The following is a 23,846-nucleotide window of genomic DNA, read 5'->3' as shown; positions in this document are numbered from 1 at the left end:
GTTGTTCTGGGATGGAACCAGAATGCAGTCTGGAGGATGATGGTTAAAGCCTAGGGGCAACCCTTGAGTTTGCTACTTTGTCAGATTTAGTATCACAGACAGAACATAGTTTTACTGGTCTGACTACTAAATATTGGCTGAGTGTCAGCTCCACTGAACAATGCAACATTTATTGCAATCGTCCGCAGCCCATAGACTAAATCAGCGCTAATGGAGAATCTGATTTCTAAACATTTTCTCAGATAGATGGCTTCACTTGCAAGGGGTATTTGATATTTTTCTCATAACCGTTTTATCTGAGCGAGTTTATTGTTGCACGCTGCTATGGTAGTAGCTTAATACCTAGCATATTATAAATTAATAAAGTGAATAAATGAATGTAAGAAAGGAAACAGTGGCGGCCCTGTCGGGAATATACTCAAAGTAAAATCCCATGGTCTGTAGCATCTGAAAAGGTATGTGCAGTGTCAGTGCCCAACTTCACTGGGCGGTCTGTTTCACCTGGGCAGGTGTCACTGCACTGTGAGATCTTGTCCAAACCACCACAGAACAAACCTACAGTTTTAATGACATTGCACGTGGTCATTGCAAGCAAAAACATGTTTCCAGGACAGGGGTCAGCAAACTTTTTCAGCAGGGGGGCTGGCTCACTGTCCCTCAGACCTTGTGGGGGGCCGGACTATATTTTGGAAAAATAATAATGAACAAATTGCTATGCCCCACAAATACACCAGAGATGCCTTTTAAATAAAAGGACACATGCTACTCATGTAAAACCTGATGATTCTCAGACCACCCGCGGGTTGGATTTAGAAGGCGATTGAGCTGGATCCGGCCCCCGGGCCTTAGTTTGCCTACCCACGTTCTAGGAGTTTCCAGCATGCACAACAAGGTGTTTCCAGAGTGTATTCTAAGAATTCTCCTCTAAAGACCCTTTGTGAATTTGAAACAAAGGGGCACAAAGTTGGAGAGATTAGTACTACCCTCTACTGTGTGGTACCCAGAATTGTATGTGGTTGGGTGCTAACCTGCTTGTTTTGGCCCAAGAGATGGTTTTACACAGGCCTTGGTCTGGGCTGCTGCATCCTTTACCCACTCAAGAGGTTTCCCTCTTTGCTTGCTTTGCCCCCTCCCATAGAACAAGATGTTCCTTTCAGCTGTTGCCATTCAAGTCTCCTGTTTATCTGTGACAGAAGAGAAGCCAGGAAGGGTTGGGCTAGAACAGGCATGGTCAAGCTTGGCCCTCCAGCTGTTTTGGGACTACAACTCCCATCATCCCTAGCTAACAGGACCAAGTGGTCAGAGATGATGGGAATTGTAGTCCCAAAACAGCTAGAGGGCCAAGTTTGGCCATGCCTGGGCTAGAAGGAAGCAAGTAAAGAATTGTCACTGCCCCAAGGAATTTTTATTTTCTTGTTCCTTCTGATATTAGAAGCAGTTGTGTTGATAAAGAAAGGGTGGGATGAAGAGAAAACATTCTATTACTTTAAAAACAGAGTGTCATTTTGAGTGATGCTCACTGAAGTCCATCTATTTCAAAGAATCTACTTTGAGCATGACTAACATTGAGACCAGTCTCGCCCATTTTCTGATGTACCCTTTGTACATCTTGGCTGCACTTCCCATTGTGTAACTGAGATAACCATTCCTGCTTTCTTTGGGTATGCAAAGCAATTACAGTTAACTCAGAAGCTACCATAAGAATGGTTTGTGAAACTCTCAGTAAGGAATTGAATTGTTCTAATATAAATTATTGGTTCATTACTTTTTCCATATCTGTTATCTTCCAACCTGGGGTGGGTGGGGGGGGGAGCCCTCCTTTCCTGCTGCTGCCCTAAGAGCAAAAGTTATTTTATATTTCTTAAAAAAATACCTTTGTAGAAAAACAGATTGCATAACTGTTATGCCATCTTCAGCTATATTACTTTTGTATAACTAGGAGCTATTAATTTCTGGTTGTTAACTTGTTCTTATTGCTTCCCTTGCCCCACCTTAATGCCAGCAGTCTGAACAAGGGAAACCAGTTGTAGAGTATAGCCCTGGTCAGGATATGAATACTAAGAACAGGTGGAAGCCTAAACAAATGCTGCTTTTACGTGAAGAGAGAGTGCACAGGAAGTGGCTTGCATCCTCTGTCGGATTATGCATTGGTCCTGTATGCAATATATGTAAAAATATTATTTGCAGCAGTTCATGTTAAATCACATAATGATTCACCTTTTAAAATTCATCTTACATTTACTTTTTACTCAGTTGTTTCCCACTCCAAGAAAGCATATAATGTAAGCAGCAAATAATAATTGATACTAGAAAGTTTTATTTCTATACAAATAAGCAGAACCATCCAGAATACCACATCGGTGCTGGTTCTACATAATACAGTCGTACCTTGGATCTCAAACGCCTTGGCTCCTGAACAAATGATCCCGAATGATCAAAACTCGGAAGTGAGTGTTTCGGTTTTCGAACATTCTTTCGGAAGCCAAACATCCAGCTGGGCTTCCGGTTGGCTGCATTCCTGCAGCCAATCAGAAGCCACGCTTTGGTTTCCGAACATTTTGGAAGTCGAACGGACTTCCGGAATGCATTCTGTTCAACTTCCAAGGTATTACTGTAGCCCATAACCAAGTTGGGCAAATGTTATTTTAGAGATCCCTTCAAGTACCTATGAAAAGTAACCTCTGACTTGGGTCCAGATACCATGTGGACTGCGGCACAAGAAACAAGGACGGGTTGATATGAAACTCATGCAAATGCATCCCCTACACCATACAAATGTGATTGGGCTCTGGCTGGGGGCTCTGTTATCAGAAAGTGGGGGGCAAATGGAGCTTTCCCTTCAACTTCTGTCTTTGCACCTCTGCCATTTCCCAAAGCAAAAGTTTCAGGAAACCTTGATGGACAGCCATTGCACAACCTACTTATCAGGCTACCAAAGAATTGTCTTACTGAATGGACCCTAATATTATCTAGCTACAAGTCTAGTGCATATGTACCATAGTAGTGGCACATGCAGGCAATTGCTTTAAAAACCTATGCACTATATGTCATTTAAAAATGAAACTGTAAAGCATGCAATATATGTTAGAGGAATCTAACATATAGCATTCAAATGTTAGAAGTGGGTTTCCTGCATTTTAAGTGCCAGATAGAGAATCCAGGCCTTGGAAATGAGCTGGACTCCTAGAATCTACATTTTGAAAGTTATCTGTCAGCCCCTCCCCCCCCCGTTTTCTATACATTTTTGGGGGAAACCTGCCCCACCCACCCCTGTTTTCAGTTGTCTCCCAATGAGTATGATGTAAATGCCAAGTGAAAAGGGAGCAGAGAAATTGAATAACTTGGCTACACAATTCTGAATGGTAAACTGTCCCCCTGGTGCAGTTAGGCAAATTTAGACTCCGAACCAACGATCTTATGAGGAACCCCCCCCCCCCCGCCAATTTTAAATGGTTCTAAAGATTACTTCAAAATGTTGTAAGCCAGCCCTGCTGTGTTTGGGGACCCTCTGCTGATGGTACTACTTAGCATTTATTATTATTTTAAAAATTTATACCACCCTGTATCCTTAGATCCCAGGGCAGTTCACAACACAAAATTGCAATATAAAAAACACAAAATACATAATACAGTGGTACCTCGGGTTAAGAACTTAATTCGTTCTGAAGGTCCATTCTTAACCTGAAACTGTTCTTAACCTGAGACACCACTTTAGCTAATGCGGCCTCCCGCTGCCGCTGCACGATTTCTGTTCTCATCCTGAAGCAAAGTTCTTAACCCGGGGTACTATTTCTGGGATAGTGGAGTCTGTAACCTGAAGTGTCTGTAACCCGAGGTACCACTGTAAAAACAAGAAGCAAAACAACCCATTAATTGCCCTTCAACAACACATTAAAAAGGGCATCAGATGCCAATCAGGCCTGGTTAAAGAAGAATGTCTTCGTCTGGCGCCTAAAGGGGTATAATGAAGGCACCAGCCAAACCTCCCTGAGGAGAGCATTCCACAAGCCGGGAGCCTCTGCAGAAATTTATTCCAAAGTAGCTTTACTGACATCAGTATTCTAGAGTATGTAGGTTCCAGTGGTCAAAGGTAAAGGGACCCCTAACCATTAAGTCCAGTCGCAGACGACTCTGGGGTTGCAGCACTCATCTCGCTTTACTGGCTGCGGGAGTCGGCATACAGCTTCCGAGTCATGTGGCCAGCAGGACTAAGCATGACAAAGCCACTTCTGGTGAACCAGAGCACGGAAACGCTGTTTACCTTCCCACTGAAGTGGTACCTATTTATCTACTTGCACTTTGAAGTGCTTTCAAACTGCTAAGTTGGCAGGAGCAGGGACCAAGCAACGGGAGCTCACCCTGTCACAGGGATTCATAGTTTTGACTCTAATCTGTATAATTTGAAAGCTTGTGCTTTGCACGAATCCTAACAATAGCGCAACAATCCTGCATACAGACCAAAGCTGGTGTTGCATCTCTCCTTCTGTCTGGCATGCAGTTGTTGTGCATATGAAGCTCAGAGGCAGTAACAGGAATCCAGCCTGCATATAGGGACAAACCCCTGTGTATTAAATGTGTGTTTTGGTGGATGATTTCTTAGAGTCTGGATTTTAATCCCGGGATATTGCTTCTCTCTGTCTCCTCTAGGAGTTGTGCCGCCAGCGTATGGCAGTGAAAACCTCCGACCACCCAGAGCCTCTGCATACGTCTCGCATTAACAGCATATCTTCGCAGTTCAGCGATGGGCCCATCCAGAGTCCTTCTGCTCGAAGCAGCACTTCATCCTGGTGCGAAGAACCAGTCCAGTCCAACATGGACATTTCTACTGGGCACATGATATTGGTAAGGTGCTAAGGCTGTTGAATTCAGCTAAAGAGAGGCGCTTCAGATGCACTGTGGGAAATGCAGTGCATAAAACTTTATTTTTAAAACCAAAAAAACAATTCAAAGTGTTGGTGCTGACCTTTAAAGCCCTAAACGGCCTCCCTGAAGGAGCGTCTCCACCCCCATCATTCTGCCCGGACACTGAGGTCCAGCACCGAGGGCCTTCTGGCGGTTCCCTCATTGCGAGAAGTGAGGTTACAGGGAACCAGACAGAGGGCCTTCTCAGTTTTGGTTTGCAAGCCCCCTCCATAGAGGCTGGCCCCTCTCACTGTCCTCGGAGCTTGCTTACCGGTAACCTCCTCTGGCTGATATCTCGGACAGACCAGGGAGCGTGGGTAAAATGCACAACCCCTCCCTCCTGCTTCCGCGAAAGAAAATAAGTCAGAAATCTATTTACATGATGTTTATTTCTGACATTACAGCACTAAAGAAAAACACGTCCTTTCAGTTCAGTTCTTCCAGCAGGTCTGACAAACTTCCTGAACATGCGCAAACGGAAGGTTTCAAATTACACTCTTCACAGAGACTTATCCAGCCTGCGAATGTCCTGGGAAATTCTTCTTTCCCACAGATAGGTGCATCATGTGATGTCATCAATCTGGCTGTCTGCAGCGGTGATGTTTCCATATACTGACACTCAGTAGTGGCGCCCGCCCTGTGTAATGCCCTCGCTTCAGATGTGAAGGAAATAAGCAGCTATCTTAACTTCAAAAGACATCTGAAGGCAGCCCTGTTTAGGGAAGTTTTTAACATTGAATGCTGTATTGTTTTTAACACTCGATTGGAACCGCCCAGAGTGGCTGGGGAAACTCAGCCAGATGGGCGGGGTATAAATAATAAATTATTATTAGTATTATTATTATAAAAACAAAAAACCCTGGCTCTTTAAAAGCCAGTAGGATTGTTATCTTCTTACCAATCTTTTTACTTTAAAGTAAATCTTAGCACTTTGGTTTTGTTTCTTCTCATTGGTGTCTTGGAGTGCAAGCCCAGCCCTAGATCCAACAGGGTGTGCGAGTTTAGGATATGGAGCATCTCTGGTTCAGCCCGAGATACACAAACTTAACTCCCACATCCCAGGGCTGAACTTGCTGCGTGGAACCTATGCCAGTGTCATCCCCGAATAACGGGTGTTCTGGTGGCAGGAGGGACTTATTCTGGACTCGTAACTCAGTTTAGCTCAGTCACGTGACCTGGGAACCCAGCAGAACTAACATCAGCAGAAAGGGTGGTATAAGTCAAACTACATTTAAAAGGCTTGTTTTCCCTCTGCCAGGTTTAGGCCAGACCAGCCAGCAGCAGCCCTGCTGCTAGATGGAATAAATTAAAGCGCTAGCTTCAAAACCTTAGGAAGCATCCTCTCACATGGATGGAAAATGAATCTCAAGATTATTGGGCAGCAAGAATCAGAATGGGTGCTTGGAGTGTGCATTGCAAAAAGGCCAATATTCTGTCACCTGGCATGGCAGCAAAAGGGGTCTAGGTCTAAGTTCTGTTGACAGTCTAAGCAGATATATTTGTGTAGCTGTCTGAACACTGGATGCTTTTAGGTGTTTTGGGTAGGTGAGAAACAGCTTGGCTTCTTGCTCTATAATTATGTCATGGACTTGGCCAACACAATCTCTGATGACGAGTCTGTATTGTCTCCTTACAGCACTGCTTTTTTTCAAAATGCAATTCCTCCACCTCCTCTGTCATTACCTTCTTAGTTTTAAGTTGTTGGTTTTGTGGTGTTTTTTTTAATTGTTAGAATTGAACATAAACTCTAAACTTTAACTGCAAAAGCCAATTTCAATAAATTTCTATAAAACTGACTTAAAACTGTTAAACACCAGGTACTGAGTCTGAACAGTTTTCCTAGCTAAATAACTTCCTGGGGCTCTGAATTTTAGCATAACAGACGCATTCATATATGAGAATTGGATTCAATATGCAAAAAAGCCCCAACACACAAAAAACCCCAACCATTACGCCTCCCCCCATGCTCTGCTCCAACCTATTGGTTTACTTTCTTGTAGGTCACATCTGGAACTAGATCACTAATACTTTGGTCTTACAAAATAATGCCTTTAAAAATTAAAGAAAACCTTGTCTTGCTAAAGTTTGTGGTTTATGCCCCCAAAAGTAAAGCTCATTTTGAGTTAAGATCTAATAAAATAAAGAAATATAAATGGATATGCACATGCTAAAGAAATGTTTACAGTAATCATTTGTTTATTAATATTTGATCTGTCAGCTTGATGAAAGCTAGCTGGAATTGGATTCAGGTTGCATGTTTGAGCACTTTTCTGTGTTTTTTAGTTGGTTAGGAATATAGTAGGGCTGTTTCATTTTCCTGCACTCAGTTGTTGTCATTCAACCTTGAGTAAGCAGATATTTGGTAGATAAAAAAGAGGACAACATGTGTTATGCATTAGGTTGTAAGGGTTCAAAATAGGGCTGCTGAAATGTTGATACAGCACCTTGGGAATCCGAACTGCAAGGCATTCATTGCGAGTGTGTACAAATTAAACCCACTGAGCCTAAAATAAGCAAATAGCAATGATTCATGAAAATTCTGTGTTGCTTTGCCTTGGTCTCTGTGAAAGACAAAGGGCAGGCAAAATATCTGTTCTTATTAGAAGGCGCGGTAATAACAATTTTTCAGGAGGTCAGATGGAAAGGGTTTCTTTTGCTTGAATGCCAAGAAAAGAAAGTTAAATGGAAGGTTGAACAGGTGGTGTTTTGTCCAGTGCTAGTGTTTCCAGGATCCTTTTAAAGACGTGCAAGTTGAGCATATTCTTTGAGTATGGAGAGTTATATTGCTGGTGATTAGTGGCCGGTGAGCTTCCTCCAGAATGCACATCTGATTCTATTCTAAAGCTCACTCATCATACATGAGTACACATATCATACATTTGTTTTCAATGGAAATTAGCATTCTGTCTCCATCTGTATCTCTCCTGCTCTCTGTCATGCCTACACAAATGCAGCCCTGTACTCCACCATGATCATGTCCCCAGTTGCACATGTGAATGCCACATATACCTTGCTTCCCTTCCAGTAGGCTGCATCTGAATAGAGCCAGGACAGAACCTTTGTTCCTTCCCAAGGCAAGGAAGGACAGCTTGGGAAGCAATGGGTTGGGAAGCAATGTGGGAGTGAGTTATCTCGCTCAGCTGCCGATTTAAGCCTGTGGCTTAAAATGAGACTTTGCTCAGTAGCTTCTGTCTTTGGCTCCAAACTCTTCCACCATTGTATCCCACCATGTTTGTCCTTCAAGAAACTCCCTGGTCATCACCTGATGTATTGGCTACCTTCTGTTTTTCCTATGTGACAGAGATTGCATGCCCAGGAAATTTCGTATCGATACAATGCTAGGCAGATATACATTAAATATGGAAGGTTTGTAATACTTCTTATTTAAAAAATATCATTGTTTCCATAATTGGAACACCAGTTGCGTGAGACCATATTTATGAGATCTGTTCTACTCTGTGGTCTGTGTATTTGCAGTTGGATGTTGAAAATACCATGTCTTTGGCATTCCAAATGAGATAACATGACTGTGGATGGTTTTTGCCTTCCTATTAAAACAACAACAACAACTCCTAATTATTTATTCAAATATTCTTGCATGTTGCATTTAAAATAATCTTTGTTTAAGAAAACAAAGCCTTGAGAACGGCAGTGGAAACCCTAAAAAATGTGGTTCGGTGAAGACTCATCAGAAAGAACCTTTACAACGTAGATATGTATTAAAATATAGTATGCATTAATTAAACTCTCATTACTTTGGATAGGGGCGTTCAATCACTATGCTTGAAAAAATGTAGCTGGTCTGAAGGGAGGAGAAAAAAATGTTTCTGTGTATGTATTAGTGAGAAATTGTCTTTTAATGTGGGTGCCTAGATAGTCAAGCAGAAAGATACCAGGAAATGAATTACTCTTTGCACTTATCTTACCTGTCAGGGAAAACTGACTTGTACCATTCATTGCAAGAGGCAGCTTGGACTCTTGCCTTGGAGGCACAGCTGTTGTTTCCCCTTTTCTTTGTTCTTAATTTTCGTTCAGAACAGCTAAAGGCACATTGTGTTTTGCTACATTATTTTTTTCTTTCGTGAACTTAGAAGTGGGGATTTACTTACTGGTTTTATAACCTGCTTTTCAAACTAATTTTCCAAAATGGCCTACATTTAAGAGACACATTATAAGAATATAAAAATGCAACAGTAGCAATCAAAGCACTAAGATACATGGCAATGCAGAAGAAAATAATGGGTGGCACTTCATTATTTGTGTGCACCTCTTTTTAGACACCATCCTATGGAGAGAATTCCACACTGTGGTGCCAGCACTGAAAAGGCCCTGTTCTTGATATCCACCAATAGTATACGTTAATGATGGACCAGAGAGCAAGAAACTCCTACAAATTCATATAGGCAAAGGACATGCTTAAGATAACCTGATTGCTGCCAATAAGGGCTTTAAATTTCATTACCAGCACTTTATCTTCATCCCAGGAATCAGCTGGTAACCAGGACAATTGATGTAGGATAACTGTCATTTGATCTGACTGCCTTGTTCCCAGTGGTGTCCTGGCAACCACAATTTATACCATTTGCAGTTTTGCAACTGTTTTTTTAAAGGCAGCCCCATGTAATTGCAGCCTGGATTGAACTAATGGATGGTGAAAAGAGGCCAGATCCACCTTTTCTAGGTAGTTGGCAGACCAAGCAACTAAAACTGTTAAAATCCCTCTTAGTACCACCTGAGCTTCCAATGATAATGGGGGATCTTTCTCCTCTCGTGGATCAGACAGTGAAAAATGAGTGTTAGAATGGGCTATCATCTGCCCACTGGTGATGCTGTAGCCCAGATCTTTTGATAACATCATTTAGTGGTTATAGGGAGACCAAAGGCGATCCCTGTGGTACCCCATAAGCTAAAGGCTTCTAGTCCAACATAAGATGGATGGTGGACTTGGGACCATAGGGTGTGGAGGTGGTCTTTTGTATTTCCACTGAGGCAGAATTCAATTTTTCTGCATTAGTTTGCCTGTAACTTTAACAATAGTGGGACGCAGGTGGCAGTGGGACGCAGGTGGCAGTGGGACGCAGGTGGCGCTGTGGGTAAAAGCCTCAGCGCCTAGGGCTTGCCGATCGAAAGGTCGGCGGTTTGAATCCCTGCGGCGGGGTGCGCTCCTGTCGTTCGGTCCCAGCGCCTGCCAACCTAGCAGTTCGAAAGCACCCCCGGGTGCAAGTAGATAAATAGGGACTGCTTACTAGCAGGAAGGTAAACGGCGTTTCTGTGTGCGGCTCTGGCTCTGGCTCTGGCCAGAGCAGCGATGTCACGCTGGCCACGTGACCCGGAAGTGTCTCCGGACAGCGCTGGCCCCCGGCCTCTTGAGTGAGATGGGCGCACCAACCCCAGAGTCTGTCAAGACTGGCCCGTACGGGCAGGGGTACCTTTACCTTTACCTTTAACTTTAACAATTGCAAATTTGCATCCATGTTTCTACAAGCTTCCAAACCGCAGGGGGTAGCCATTTTGCATTTTTTGGCCAAAAATCACAGGTTACCATGCTGGCCCAATAAGGAAGAGTATCCAAAAGCCACAGTAGTTTGATACCTGTACAGAATTCTGTGCGGAATATATGTGCTAGAAGGGCAGTAAGAGTAGAGGAACAGAAAGTTAGAGCCCATAGGGGTATTGCCAACGGGACATGGTCCAAGTTACGTAAATCCACAGACTGCTGTTGGAAAGGCAAAGGGAATAGGTGCCTCTCTTGAAAAATGGCTTGCCTTTTTATTCCTCAGGCAGTAGACTGCTTTGACTGGGAGTGGGAAAGTGCTCCCCACATGTGGCCTGCCTATATTTACATTGCTTCACCTGTCGTTTCCTATACGGGGGGAGGAGCCTGTGGCCTTCCAAATGTTGCTGGACTACAACTCCCATCATCCATGGCCATTGGCCATGTTGGCTGGGGCTGATGGCAGTTGGAGTCCAACAACGCCTGGTTCTGCAACTCTGTCCCATAACTACCTTAGGCTTCTCTATTCATTTTGGGACATAACAAAAGGATGCCAGATTGAGGTAGTATTGGACTTTTCCTTTTTAAGGACAAATATACAACCTTTGCTTTGTTTCTATACAGTGTAACATAAAAAAACCCACTGCATTTAATAAACTTCTAAATTGAAAATACACATTTAAATGCATTGAAATAAATCAATGGAGCTACTGAACAATATAAAGTATCTTCCTTTAAAAAAAAAAAAATCGCACACACATTGTTGTATTAGGTTACAATTTTTTAAAACCATTGAATGCTCCAGCTAGTAATGTATGTATTCAGTTCTGGTTTATTGTCACCCAAATTTGCTGAAAGAAAGAAAACTGCACAAAAGGAATCTGATAATGGAAGGCAGCCTGGTTGAATAAACTCCCTTTCTTTGCCGTATTCTCCTTATTAACTCTGTAATTAATTATACATAACTAAGGAAAGCTATGGAAATTGCATTTTGAGATGTATCATATCTGACTTCATTTCAGACTTCCGTGCAATTTACTATTAATGAAGCAGGGATGGAAGCCCCAAATCTATAATTATTACTTACCATTTGAATGACAAGCAAAAATTATTATCAGCATAGTTTCAAATGAAAGGATTAATGCCTAATGTTGGAATTGTTAAATCTATCTTATTTTTTTTATATATATATATATATAAACCTTTTCACTAAAGCATTTTGCCCGTAAGAGTTTTCGAGAACATTGTTTGCAATGAAATTAACCCTCTCCTGGGTTAACAAGGATTTTCTTAAGTTGGACAGATTGCAAATATTTTTTCAAATGAATGAATATTTTGTGGTGGCTGAAGCTGTTCATCTGAGCACTGCTACAGAGCTCCTTGCTCATATATCGTGTATCTGAAATGTATATAAACACACACACAGGTATATGGAGTAAGGGAGCAACGCAGTATCAGAGCAAAGATGGGATAAAGGGTGTAACAACCAACATTTAAAGATCTATTTTATATTAGGGGTTTTAACATACTGACAGCAATTTTGTTCAATGTTTGTAGGGTCTAAAAGCGGAGATGAAATGCAATATTGTCACCAACCATCACCATGTTAAAATGTCTGAATAATTGGCATTATACTTGGCAAGTGAGGCCTGTAATTGCAATGAGAATTTTAATTTGCGTAATTTATATATAAATAAGTGTGGTTACCAGCCAAGAATTTCAATGGGATGTTGTGCTGGGTTTTCATATTGCTGTTGGGCTAGGTTGGATAATATGTGACACGAAACCAGCAAGGTGGTAAAGGGGGATGCGCCTGCCCTTCTAACTGTAGAGAACTCGTTATCTTCAGTGCAAATATTTACACTCTAGTTTAAAGTGAATGGAATTTACTTCCAATAAGATTTCGAGCCTAAAGTGTGCAGAGTTGAGAGCATGTCACTGAGCCCTTGCACTTCCTGTCTGAGGCGCCTCCCACTTGGAAGGATTATTTATGGCTCCAAATGGAAGACACCACATGTTTCAATCTAGCCTACTGGCATCTATTCATATACATGATAAATGTGTTCTATTTGAGGTTGAAAGAAATCCCTTGTATTTAATCCAGTGTTAGCGCTTCTCCAATTAGACCCATTGAAAATAATAGACATGACTAACTTAGGTCCATTAATTTCAGTGGGTCTGCTCTGATCGTAAGATCACACAATTTTGACTACTGTGTACCACCTTCTAAAACAGGGATCAGCGAGCTTTTTTAGCAGGGGGCTGGTCCACTTTCCCTCAGACCTTGTGGAGGGCCAGACTGTATTGGGGGGGGGGTGCTGCAAGAGCACCACGAGCCCCAGTGGCTGCTCACCTGTGTCTTGCAAGCAGCAGGGGCTGGCGGCAGAGGGACGGGCTCCGGAGAGGGGCTGCTTTAAATGGCGGCCACTCAAGCGCTGCTGCTGCTGGCACCAACAAAACCCAGCCCCCTTCCTCCTCTAGGCAGGGCAGGGAGAAGCCAGGAGCAGGAGGCGGCGCCGTGGGTGGGAGAGGGAAAGAACACGCACGCTGGCGATCCACTTGGCAGTTCCCGGACCATCTGTAGGCCGGATCCAGAAGGCAATTGGGCCTGACCCAGCCCACGGACCTTAGTTTGCCAACCCATGTTCTAAAAAGTGGATGTGCTACATAATGTACCTGTTCTCTAACTGTTCCAGGTGGCTCAAATAAAATATAACTGATCAAAATACACCCACAATTTTCTATTCATGTTGAGAAAGACATATATATTCCTGTGGTGAAAGGCTGGGCTGTGTTTACTGCATTGGCATCAGTAGGAAGATTTTAATCCATGTAGCATCCAATTGCTAAAGCAGTAAGCATTTGATACATATACCCATATTTTCTGAAACACCCATAAACATTTTTATTAAATATCGCTTTCAGTTTCCATTAGTCATTGAACAGATTTAGGCTTGGGCGCTGCTTCCTTTTGAGCATGAACAGAGCTGAGAAATATTGTCTCATTGAGTTGTCACCTCATCTCAGTTTTAAGGGCTCAAAAGACTGCGGATTATATCTGGAGACTGTTTTGGTTTCTGTCAGTTACTCAGTTTTACATTCAGTTCATCCCATTTCCACATTTGTTTGCAAACCTTAAAAAAAAAGGAAGAAAATTTATACACATTTTTGTGTGCATTTCTCCTAATATACCCTTTTTTTGCACACACTGTTCTATAATATAATGCATTTTGTACATTATTTTCACTAACATACACATTTATGTCCACTTTCCCCGAATAATATGCTTTTATCGGTACATTTCTTTTTCTATTGGAGAATTGCATCATAAAATCCAGAAAAGTGTGAATTTTGAAGGCTAGTTTGCATATTAGTTCTGAAAGTGTAAATTGGATAGGTGCACAAAATTGCAGACCAAACGAATTCCTCCCCTATTTGTATTCAGTGACATTCCTTTGCTGACAGAAGGCTCTGAGGCTTCTGTCAGAGGAATTCATAAAAGATGCAATTATTACATATTCATTTTCTTCCCTACAGCTCCCATCACCTTCCCAAATCTGTTCCAGAGGGTTGGGAACCCATCATAATAGCATTATAGGTTGGGCAAGAGGGTAAAGGGTGGACTTAAGAAAACAGCCTCCCTCCCCATTGGCTGATGGGAACCTCTGTTGGATCAAGAATAGTCTGTCAGTAGAAGCACAGCATTTACGCAAATCTCTTTCAGTGCCCTTGACCAAAAGCATCCTCTGCTTGCCTGCTGGAGAATGTTGGATTTTGTTATGGGATGAGGAAGAGTACTAACATCTGTAGGCCCTGTGAGTGTGTGTTTGTGTGTTATTGTTAGAAAGTAGCTTGGTGGTAACTGGGATGTGTGACCTGGTTTATTTTAGCAACGTGTGCTTGAGCGTAGACATGAGGCCCAAATTCAAACACCTGCACAGTCATGAAGTTTGCTGAATGACTTAGGACAAATCATAAGAGCACAAAGAGCTGTCTTATAGCAAGTCAGACCATTGGTCCAACTAGCTTAGCATTGTCTATGGTGATTGGCTGTGGTTCTCCAGGGCTTGAGGCAGGAGTCTTTCCCAGCCCCATCCCCCAGGGATTGGACCTGGGACCTTATGTTTCCCCTAATATAAGTTAAGAGTTAGATTTGTGGCTTCATCTTTGTTTATCGGGTATACATTATGCATGCAGGTCTGTGTACACACAGAGTTGTGCCAGTTGCAATCCTTTCTGGTCAGAAAGAGAGAGATTTTCTATTCTTATCTGTTTTCTACTAACCTCCAGGTCGGACTGTTACATATGCAGTGGTACCTTGGGTTGCAGACACTTCAGGTTACAGGCGCTTCAGGTTACAGACTCCGCTAACCCAGAAATAGTACCTCGGGTTAAGAACCTTGCTTCAGCATGAGAACAGAAATCACGCGGCGGTGGCGCGGCGGCAGGGGGAGGCCCCATTAGCTAAAGTGGTACCTCAGGTTAAGAACAGTTGCAGGTTGAGAACGGACCTCGAGAACGAATTAAGTTCTTAACCCGAGGTACCACTGTACTGCTGCTTGGAAACTGTGGTCAGGTTCAAAACGCAGTAACGGGTTGTTGGGGACACATCTCACAATTGCTTGAAGATCTCCACTTGCTTGCAGTCCATTTCCAAGCACATTTAAAATAATAATAATACGCATTAATTCGCATGTTGGAGGTTGTCTTTTGGGTGCTGCCACTGCCACCTAAGGGTGACGGGGGGAGCCTTTGGGTTGTGGAGTGCAGAATGCTTGCAGAAGAAGGGGAGGGTGCTGTTGTAGTGGGAATGAAACACATCACTGCTTCTCTGCAATTGTCACATGTCCCTGCAACATTTAGTTTAGGCTTATCCAATAAGTTGTGTGCCAAGCTAACTCAGAAATCTCAGTGCAGAGTCCAGTGGCCTCAAGGAACACCTCTTTCCGGTATTAAAATTACTGTCCTAAACCTCATTCTTTGGTTTCAAACATTCATTTGCCAAAGCCTTTCTGTGAAGTGACTGGGGCAAGGGGGTGCTCCATCATGCCTGCTGTTTTTCTTTGTTTTATTTCGCGCTTGACATTTATTTTACACTTCCTCCCCCATCTGGCATCTGTTTTATTTGTTCAGTGCTTCTTTTGTTTGTTGTTATAGATTGGTGCATTGATTGTAAGTGTTGACCAACCCTGGAAGCTGGAAAATGTTGTCTGTGCATTTTGTGGAAGTAAATAAATAAATGGCCCCACTTAGCTCATCCCATAATACACATGGTGCTTGAGCAGCTGAGGAGGTAGAAGAGCACAAGTTAATGTGTGAATTGAGATTGCTATAGGGAGCGTATGACTCCTTTGCTACAACAGCTGCACGTACTACCAGTCTGGGCACAATTCCAAGTACTGGCTGTGACCTATAAAGCCCCACACAGCTTAGGTCCAGGCTTCGTGAAAGACCATATTCCCTCATATGAACCTCTCTGGGTTTTGAGATCTTCGGGAAGATCCCTTCTGTCACTCCCACCACCCTCACAGGCATACTTGGTAGAGAAGCAGGAGAGGGCCTTTTCAGTGGCTGCTCCCACCTCCAGACTTTGAAACTCCCACCCAAGAGAAGTTAGGCTGGCTCCTTCCCTGTCCTTCTGCTCGCAGGTGAAGACTTTTTTGTTCCAACAGGCTTTTGGAAACTTAACTGGTTTTAATGAAAGGGCTGGTGCCATGCTGTTTTTTATTGCAATTAATGGTATGGTATTAATACATTTTATATATGTATGCAGTATCTTTTTTTTTATTTATTTATAAAAATTTTCAAATATAACAATAAAGGAAAAACATTCCATTCAAAATATACATCCAATTCTAATCTTTCCACTTTCAGACTTCCTTCAGTCTATCTGGAAATTTTCCATATTATCACAATTATTCACATTTCTTCCATCTGTATTGTGTTTTTTTTAACCATATTAATCTTAACAATTATTATAAAACAATATTTCTTTCCATTATTATCACAGAGCTTCTTGAAAGCCTACAAACGTTAATTGTCCTTCACATATATTTTTAATATACTCTGTAAATTTATTCCAGTCTTCGGTAAATCTTTGGTCTTGCCGGTTCCGAATTCTCCCCGTTAGTTTGTCTAATTCTGCGTACTCCATCAACTTCATTCTCCATTCTTCTTTCGTCGGGATTTCTTCCTGTTTCCATTTTTGTGCCACCAGAATTCTTGCCGCTGTTAACTGCATATAAAAACAACTTCTCATCCTTCTTTTTTATATCATTTCTTAATATTCCTAACAGAAAAGCTTCTGGTTTCTTAACAAAAGTATATTTCAACATTTTTTCAATTCATTATAAATCATTTCCCAGAAACCTTTCATTTTTTTACATTCCCACCACATATGATAGAATGTTCCTTCCATCTCCTGACATTTCCAACATTTATTACAAACTTTATACATCTTTCCAAGTTTTACTGGTGTTACATACCATCTATATAACATTTTCATAACATTTTCTTTTATTGTGGTACATGGAGTAAATTTCATTCCTTCTTTCCACAGTCTTATCCAATCATCAAATTGAATATTATAACCAAAATCTTTGGCCCACTGAATCATTGCAACTTTAACCTCTTCATCCTTAGTATGCCACTCAAGCAGTAATTTATACATTTTAGATAAAATTTTAACATCATTATTCAAAATTTCTTTTTGAAATCTAGATTTTTCATCTTGAAAACCTCTTTCCAGCATCTCTTTTTTAAACATCGCATTCACTTGGAAGTAATGTAACCAATCATACACATATTATTTAACTTCATCGTATGGTTTCAATTTCCATTTCTTTCCTTCTTTTATAATTAAATTCTCATATGTAATCCAACTCCCCGTCATATTGATCTTCTTGACACTCATTACCTCCAATGGCGACAGCCAAAATAGGGTTTTAAACTCTAATATATTTTTGTACCTATTCCACACTTCAATCAGCGGACCTCGGAAAATGTGATTTTCAAAACCTTTATGCACTCTTTTTTCCTCATACCATAAATATGCGTGCCAACCAAATCTATTATCATAACCTTCTAAGTCCAAAAGTTTAAGTTTAACCAACCCAAAAAGACATAACAAACAGAGCACTCCCCAGGTATCTTTAAATTCTCATATACAGAAAAATTAAAGACAGAAAGATAACCTTAAAGCTTCCCAATTTAAAACGATCTAATAACAAAATAATATCAATTTTGAGAACAGTTTAGTCCTTTAAGAGTATAAATATGAAAAAAAAATATATCAGCCAGAATATCAAATCTTATATTGATATAGAAAGTGAGTCCCTTAAAAATAATAGCAGAATATGGTAAAGGTAAAGGTAAAGGTACCCCTGCCCGTACGGGCCAGTCTTGACAGACTCTGGGGTTGTGCGCCCATCTCACTCAAGAGGCCAGGGGCCAGCGCTGTCCGGAGACACTTCCGGGTCACGTGGCCAGCGTGACATCGCTGCTCTGGCGAGCCAGAGCCGCACACGGAAACGCCGTTTACCTTCCCGCTGGTAAGCGGTCCCTATTTATCTACTTGCACCCGGAGGTGCTTTCGAACTGCTAGGTTGGCAGGCGCTGGGACCGAGCAGCGGGAGCGCACCCCGCCGCAGGGATTCGAACCGCCGACCTTTCGATCGGCAAGCCCTAGGCGCTGAGGCTTTAACCCACAGCGCCACCTGCGTCCCTAGCAGAATATGGTAGCAAGGATTTGTTTAAATGTAGTGAGAGCTTCCCTGATCGTAAAAAAAAAAAAGGAAAAGTAAGACTTCTTGCCACTTGTTCGGCCCATTCCACTCGGGATTTAATAGCAGACTTTATTTTTAAATCACCCAAGAGCTTCGTGCCTCTTGTGTGGCTAAATCCACTTTGTAGGTTTCGAATTCAAACCATAAATAAAAGGGAGCAACCTATTAAAATCTTTAATCCTGCAAGGTCCAGAATGTAAATCTAGCAGTAAAAAAAGGGTGAGGAAAAAATAAACCAAAACACAAAGAGTAAATTAATCCAATTAGCCACAAACAGGAGCGTTCAGTTCAATCCAGACATCTCCACTAGTTGTTGCAATATGCAAACATAACAAAGTAGCAAGAAGAGAGAGGAGATATCTCTCTGAAAATGGCGACAAAATGGCACTTTGTATCTCTCCTTTCGCCGATGGTAAAGGGGGGGGGGAATTGTTCCTCTGAGAAAAGTAAGTCTTTCTATCGTTAAGAATCTCTTAAAAATCCCTCCAATTAGAACATAGCAAATTGATATCTTCAAGGATTAATTTCTAATCTTCTTTTTTAAGCCAAAGCAGTTATTTTTAGTTATTCTCTTTATTTTAGCCCCCTTAACTTCTGTTGCGCAGTTTTTTTTAAGAGTGAAAGTAATCCATCTCACTAACTCCAACACTCCAGCACTCTCTCCCAGCGAGACAGCCGACTTTCCGAAATACTGTTTAAAGAAAGCTTTTCACCCAATTTTCGACCCCTTAAGTATCTTCCTTACGGAGATTTTGTGAAGAGCTTTTTAAAGAAGTAAGTCCCAAGTATATCACAAAAACTCCCCGTTTGTCGTCACTTACAGTTTTTCCTGTTCCGCGAATTCTTCTTGTGTCCAAATATAAATTCCCAGTAAGGCTGACCTCCTTTTTTCCACCTTACTGCCTCGAATTAGTTCCAATTAGGTCCATCAATTTTGTATTTTATATTCCAATTCGATTTCTTCTTTTTAGAGAACAGATCGCTTTGTGCGCAAGCCTGGAGCTTCGCTTTAGAGAGCTAGAAATGGCTTCCCGCTGCCAACTTCTCAACCCCGCCACACTCATCGCCCCCAAAAAGAGGGTTACTTGGCGGCTGGGGGAGTGTTTAACTGGCAAAGCCGGGACCCCTGCCTCTCAGATTCCCTTCTGAGAGTATTTGGGGGGCTGCAGCGCTCTTGCAAACCCACCTTTAGGCTCTCTAAAGCTGGATACGCTTGCAGCCAAGCGATCCCGCTTGCTTTCACTTCGCAATCCGCCGGAAGTCCTATATATGTATGCAGTTTCACTTCTATTTCTATGGAGGAATATATTTTACCTGGATACCAAACACTTGCAGCATAATTGTATGCATGTTTGTTCAGAGGTAAATCCTGATTTGCTAAGTAGGACTTATTTATGAATCGACATGTCTGCAATTTCTGTCTTGCCCTCCGAGTAAGTTATCATGCTTTGCATTCTTGCCTGTATACAGAAAGAGCCAAAACAAACTCTGTCTGTTATTTCCTAAGCCCGTGGATTTCCACCAGTGTGCCGTGGCACCCTTGGGTGCCTTGAATGAGGGTCAGGGGTGCCGTGGGCAAGAATAGCCTCTGCCCCTCTTTCCTTTCCTCCCTCCTCTGATGCCCTCCCACCTCTCTGTCTCCCCAAGGATTGCACAGCTGTTTATTGCAGCAGCCCTGGCTCTAAGTTCTGCAGGTGAATGGTGCTTCTGGGAGGAGCCTCTCTTTGGGGTGGTAGGGGGCAGCTCAGAGACCAGGAACGACAGCAGCAGTTCCCCAAAGGACTCCCAAGGAAAGAGGAGAAGAGGCTGAGGGCACACTACACAAGGGAGGGTGTTTGAAAAAGGGTGAGAGGCTCTGCAGGCAAGGGGTTACATAACTGGGCTCCTGAGCCCTACGAGGATGCTGCAGAAAGAATGTACAGTGGTACCTCGGGTTACAGACGCTTCAGGTTACAGACTCCACTAACCCAGAAATAGTACCTCGGGTTAAGAACTTTGCTTCAGGATGAGAACAGAAATCACACAGCGGTGGCGTGGCGGCAAAGGAAGGCCCCATTAGCTAAAGTGGTACCTAAGGTTAAGAACAGTTTCAAGTTAAGAACGGACCTCCAGAACAAATTAAGTACTTAACCCGAGGTACTACTGATGTTGGTTAAGGGAGCCGTGGACTGAAAAGGTTGAAAACCTCTGTCCTAAGCTGATATGAATTTGTGGTGCAAAAGTGCTTGCAGTAAACAATCATCTTTCATTGCATGCCGGGATATCTGAATTGTTATAGCAACCAGTTAATATGCATGCTTGTCCAAGAAATATATGGATTTCAAAATGGGCAACTTGATTTAAATCAATCTACGCTGATTGGGCTCTAATCCTTAACTATGATGTCCCTGTGTAAATGGAGCATGAGGATTGTTTAAATGAAATTACTCCATTCTTCTTCAGCAGCAATCTTGTCATAATGAGATTCCAGTACCAGTGATTACTCAAGGATGATGCAAATTTTGCTTTTATTTTATTTATTTTTTTGGTTTTTTATTGGTTCCTTTGATCCACAAACAAGGGAAAATAACCTCTCTCTTTTTGTTCTGAGAGGTGTTTTCTATGTCTGTATGGGTGGTTTTCATTGTCAGATGAAAGGCTGTGCAAAAGTGAAAAGAGTTAGGTATTATCCCCCTTTGACAAATGCCCCCTCTCTTTTGTTGAAGGTTTATTTCAGACAAAGTAATTGCAGGGATAAAACTTCATTGCATAACTTGGATTATTTTTAAGGTCTAAGAGACATCAGGAATAATAAATTAGGAGCCCTTTTGTGCAAATCTCAGACATGTTCTCGGTGTACCGTGCTCACCAATAATAGCTATTAATCTCTAAATCAGGATTACAAATTGCTTACCTACTTAACAGTATCTACATAGTGTAAGAAAGAGCTTTTACACTATTTCATTTTTAAGTATGTAGTTTTGCCGCTGCTCTCTCTTACGCCCCCTTTAAAAATATGTATACCTGATGCCGTCTCTTTGAACTGTTAACAATGGTTAGAATCAAATGTAATTTTCAGGTGTTCCAAAGGGAAGTGGGTGAAACAAAGCCCTGCATCTCAGTCCCTACCAGGTTGTATCCAGTAATTTCGTTTGGATTTCACTTGAGCACCTTTGGCAGCTGCAAAGTGTAAGAAAGGAGATTAGCAAGTGTTTGTCTGACACACACTGATCCCAGCACCTGCTGATTAGATTGAAATAATCCTTTTACATGTTGCAAAACTCTATTATTGGAGCATTACGAAAAGCAGAGCCAGCAACGGCCACTGCATAACAAGTATATTAATTTAAGTAAATAGAACATAGGTTGCCATTTAGTGTAAACATTTCATTGTGTCATTTAGTTTGGAATGTAGCATAGGTACAAAAAAAAAAATGTGATTCCTAGGAGGAGCCAAGGATTCTTTTTTTAAAAAAAGAAAAAGAAAAGGTTACACAGCAGTATAGTGCTTTATATAATTCTGATTCAATTAATATGTAATGTGTCTTCATTTAATTTTGGATAATTAATATGCTTTCCAAATTGTACTCCTTATTTGAAAGTGTCTAACACTTAAGGAGAATGAGTTTTTTGCGTGTTTACTGTGGTTAAAAAAAAATAATCCTTCATCAGGTAGTGTTTTAATAAGGCTTAACAGACTTTGAAGAGAGCTTTTCATTGTTGCTGCCAGTGTCCTAATATGTTTTTTGTGGTACTCTGGTATATCGACTAGCATACCCCACCGTGGTATTGTATTGACTGGTCCAGAAAATTTCGAGACTGAATCTTAAAAGTGGTCAGATGCTGTTGTTGGCATCTGACTATCTCAAGTTACAGGGAACCAGGCAGAGGGCCTTCTCGGTAGTGGCACCCTCCCTGTGGAACACCCTCCCACCAGATGTCAAAGAGAACAACAACTACCAGACTTTTTGAAGACATCTGAAGGCAGCCCAGTTTAGTGAAGCTTTTAATGTTTGATGTATTACAGTATTTTAATATGTTGTTGGAAGCAGCCCAGAGTGGCTGGGGAAGCCCAGCCAGATGGGCAGGGTATAAATAATAAATTACTATTATTGGAGTGCAAGCCGGGGCAGTGTGCATGGAGGCCCTGTACAACAAGACCCCCCCCCTCTCGGCCTCGCTGATGTGGTCCAAAGGAAAGCAGAGCGATACGTTTGGCACCAGCTTGGCTGCAGGAGTTGCCAGAAGGCGACTTACAAGACACTATCCAACCATCTCCACTCCAGTGTTTACTCAGTAGCCTTTTCTTCTCCCAAAGATATCCCACAAAGCAGCAGAAGGTTTAGATCAGAGTTTTCCTTCTCCTAGATGGGCTCCCTTCCCAAGTTGGCAAGCACCGCCTGCCCCTCACTTCCCTCAACAGCACAGGCAGAAACCACCTTGACCATTGGACCATTATTGGTCTCGTCTGCTCAATCTGCCAGAGCCTCTCTTCTCATGCAGAGGAAGTCCGTAATTCACTAAGCCATTGGCTACCCTCACCTGGTTTAGCCAGCCATCCAAAGCCATTTCCAGGGTGCGTCCACTGTCACATGCTGAAAGCCACAGGTGAGAGCTGAGTGCAGAGTCGGGGACCAAAGGTGGACAAACTACCCCAGAAGGACCCCACCAGAGGGACCTCTATCACCCCATACAGTAATGCAGTGCACTATCAAAAAGAAGAAGATATCATACAGGCATTATTTCTCCAGATAGGGAGGAGAAAACCAGCCATCAGTATCTGGCGCTTTTCAGAGAGCAGATAATTAAAACAATGTGCTGTCGTACAAAACATTTTCCTCTGTGACCTCGCTGGAAACAGTTTTTAGTGCTTTTAATGTATTCTGTAGAGGGGTCAGGAAATCTCATAGGAAAGGCATGAATTGCAGAAAGAGGGAGGGTTGTATTCTGTTTGCATGAAATGCATACATTATATGGTGAAAGGCAACTGACACTTTATGACAAAAGTGTTAATTTACTGAATTTGCCTCTGGGGGATGAGTTGCTCCATGAGATGCAGAAGATGAGCTAATGGGTCTCAGTTTTAATTCCGTTTAATAGTGTGTTTTTTCAACCCAACTCCTGCTCTGAGATGCATCAAGCCCAATAAAAATTGCTGCCCCCTCCCATCTTAATTGTTTAGAAAGCAGAAGTATTGCATAGCAGCAATGGGGAGTTGAGTTTTGCATCACCTAAGGAGTCTATCGTGTAATAAGTACATTTGTCTTAGCAATTGCTACAAGCTCTGTATGACCTATTACAGCTTCATATGATCTCAGCAACATCAGTACCTAAGTCCACCTATCTCAGAATTGGAGGCAGTAGATCTTTTCTTGTATCATGGGTGGAGGGGGAGGAATAGAAAGTTCAGCAACTGACAAGTGCATTGAGCAACTTGGCTGACTTCTTAGAAGCCTGTTTTCAGTGAAAGCCGCATATAAAAGCCATTCATATTTGCAATTCCAGCATGTAATTTGTTGACTAGGCCCACTAGTTGCAATACTAATAACATGGAACAATTTAAGGTGGTAACCTGCTTCAATGGAGATTACTCTCTCGCAGTTATTCAAGTGGGTACATGGCAGCTAAAAATATTCATTTCTATTGTGTCTTGTTCCCCACAGGTTTTTTCAGTGCTTCGTGTGTTA

At 42.0% G+C, this 23,846-nt stretch overlaps 1 protein-coding gene across 1 annotated transcript in view; it reads left to right on the top strand.

Annotated features, from left to right (window-relative positions):
• PTPRN2 (protein tyrosine phosphatase receptor type N2) overlaps window positions 1-23,846 on the top strand; it is a 643,066-nt gene that overhangs the window by 555,012 nt on the left and 64,208 nt on the right. The window contains exon 14 of the mRNA XM_079996433.1: window positions 4,648-4,842. Coding sequence (XP_079852559.1) covers window positions 4,648-4,842 — 195 coding nt within the window. The remainder of the gene's footprint in view (window positions 1-4,647; window positions 4,843-23,846) is intronic.

Source organism: Podarcis cretensis (genome assembly GCF_951804945.1).
Source record: "Podarcis cretensis genome assembly, chromosome: 12".
Classification (NCBI taxonomy): domain Eukaryota; kingdom Metazoa; phylum Chordata; class Lepidosauria; order Squamata; family Lacertidae; genus Podarcis; species Podarcis cretensis.
This window is presented reverse-complemented; position numbering and strand designations above follow the sequence as displayed.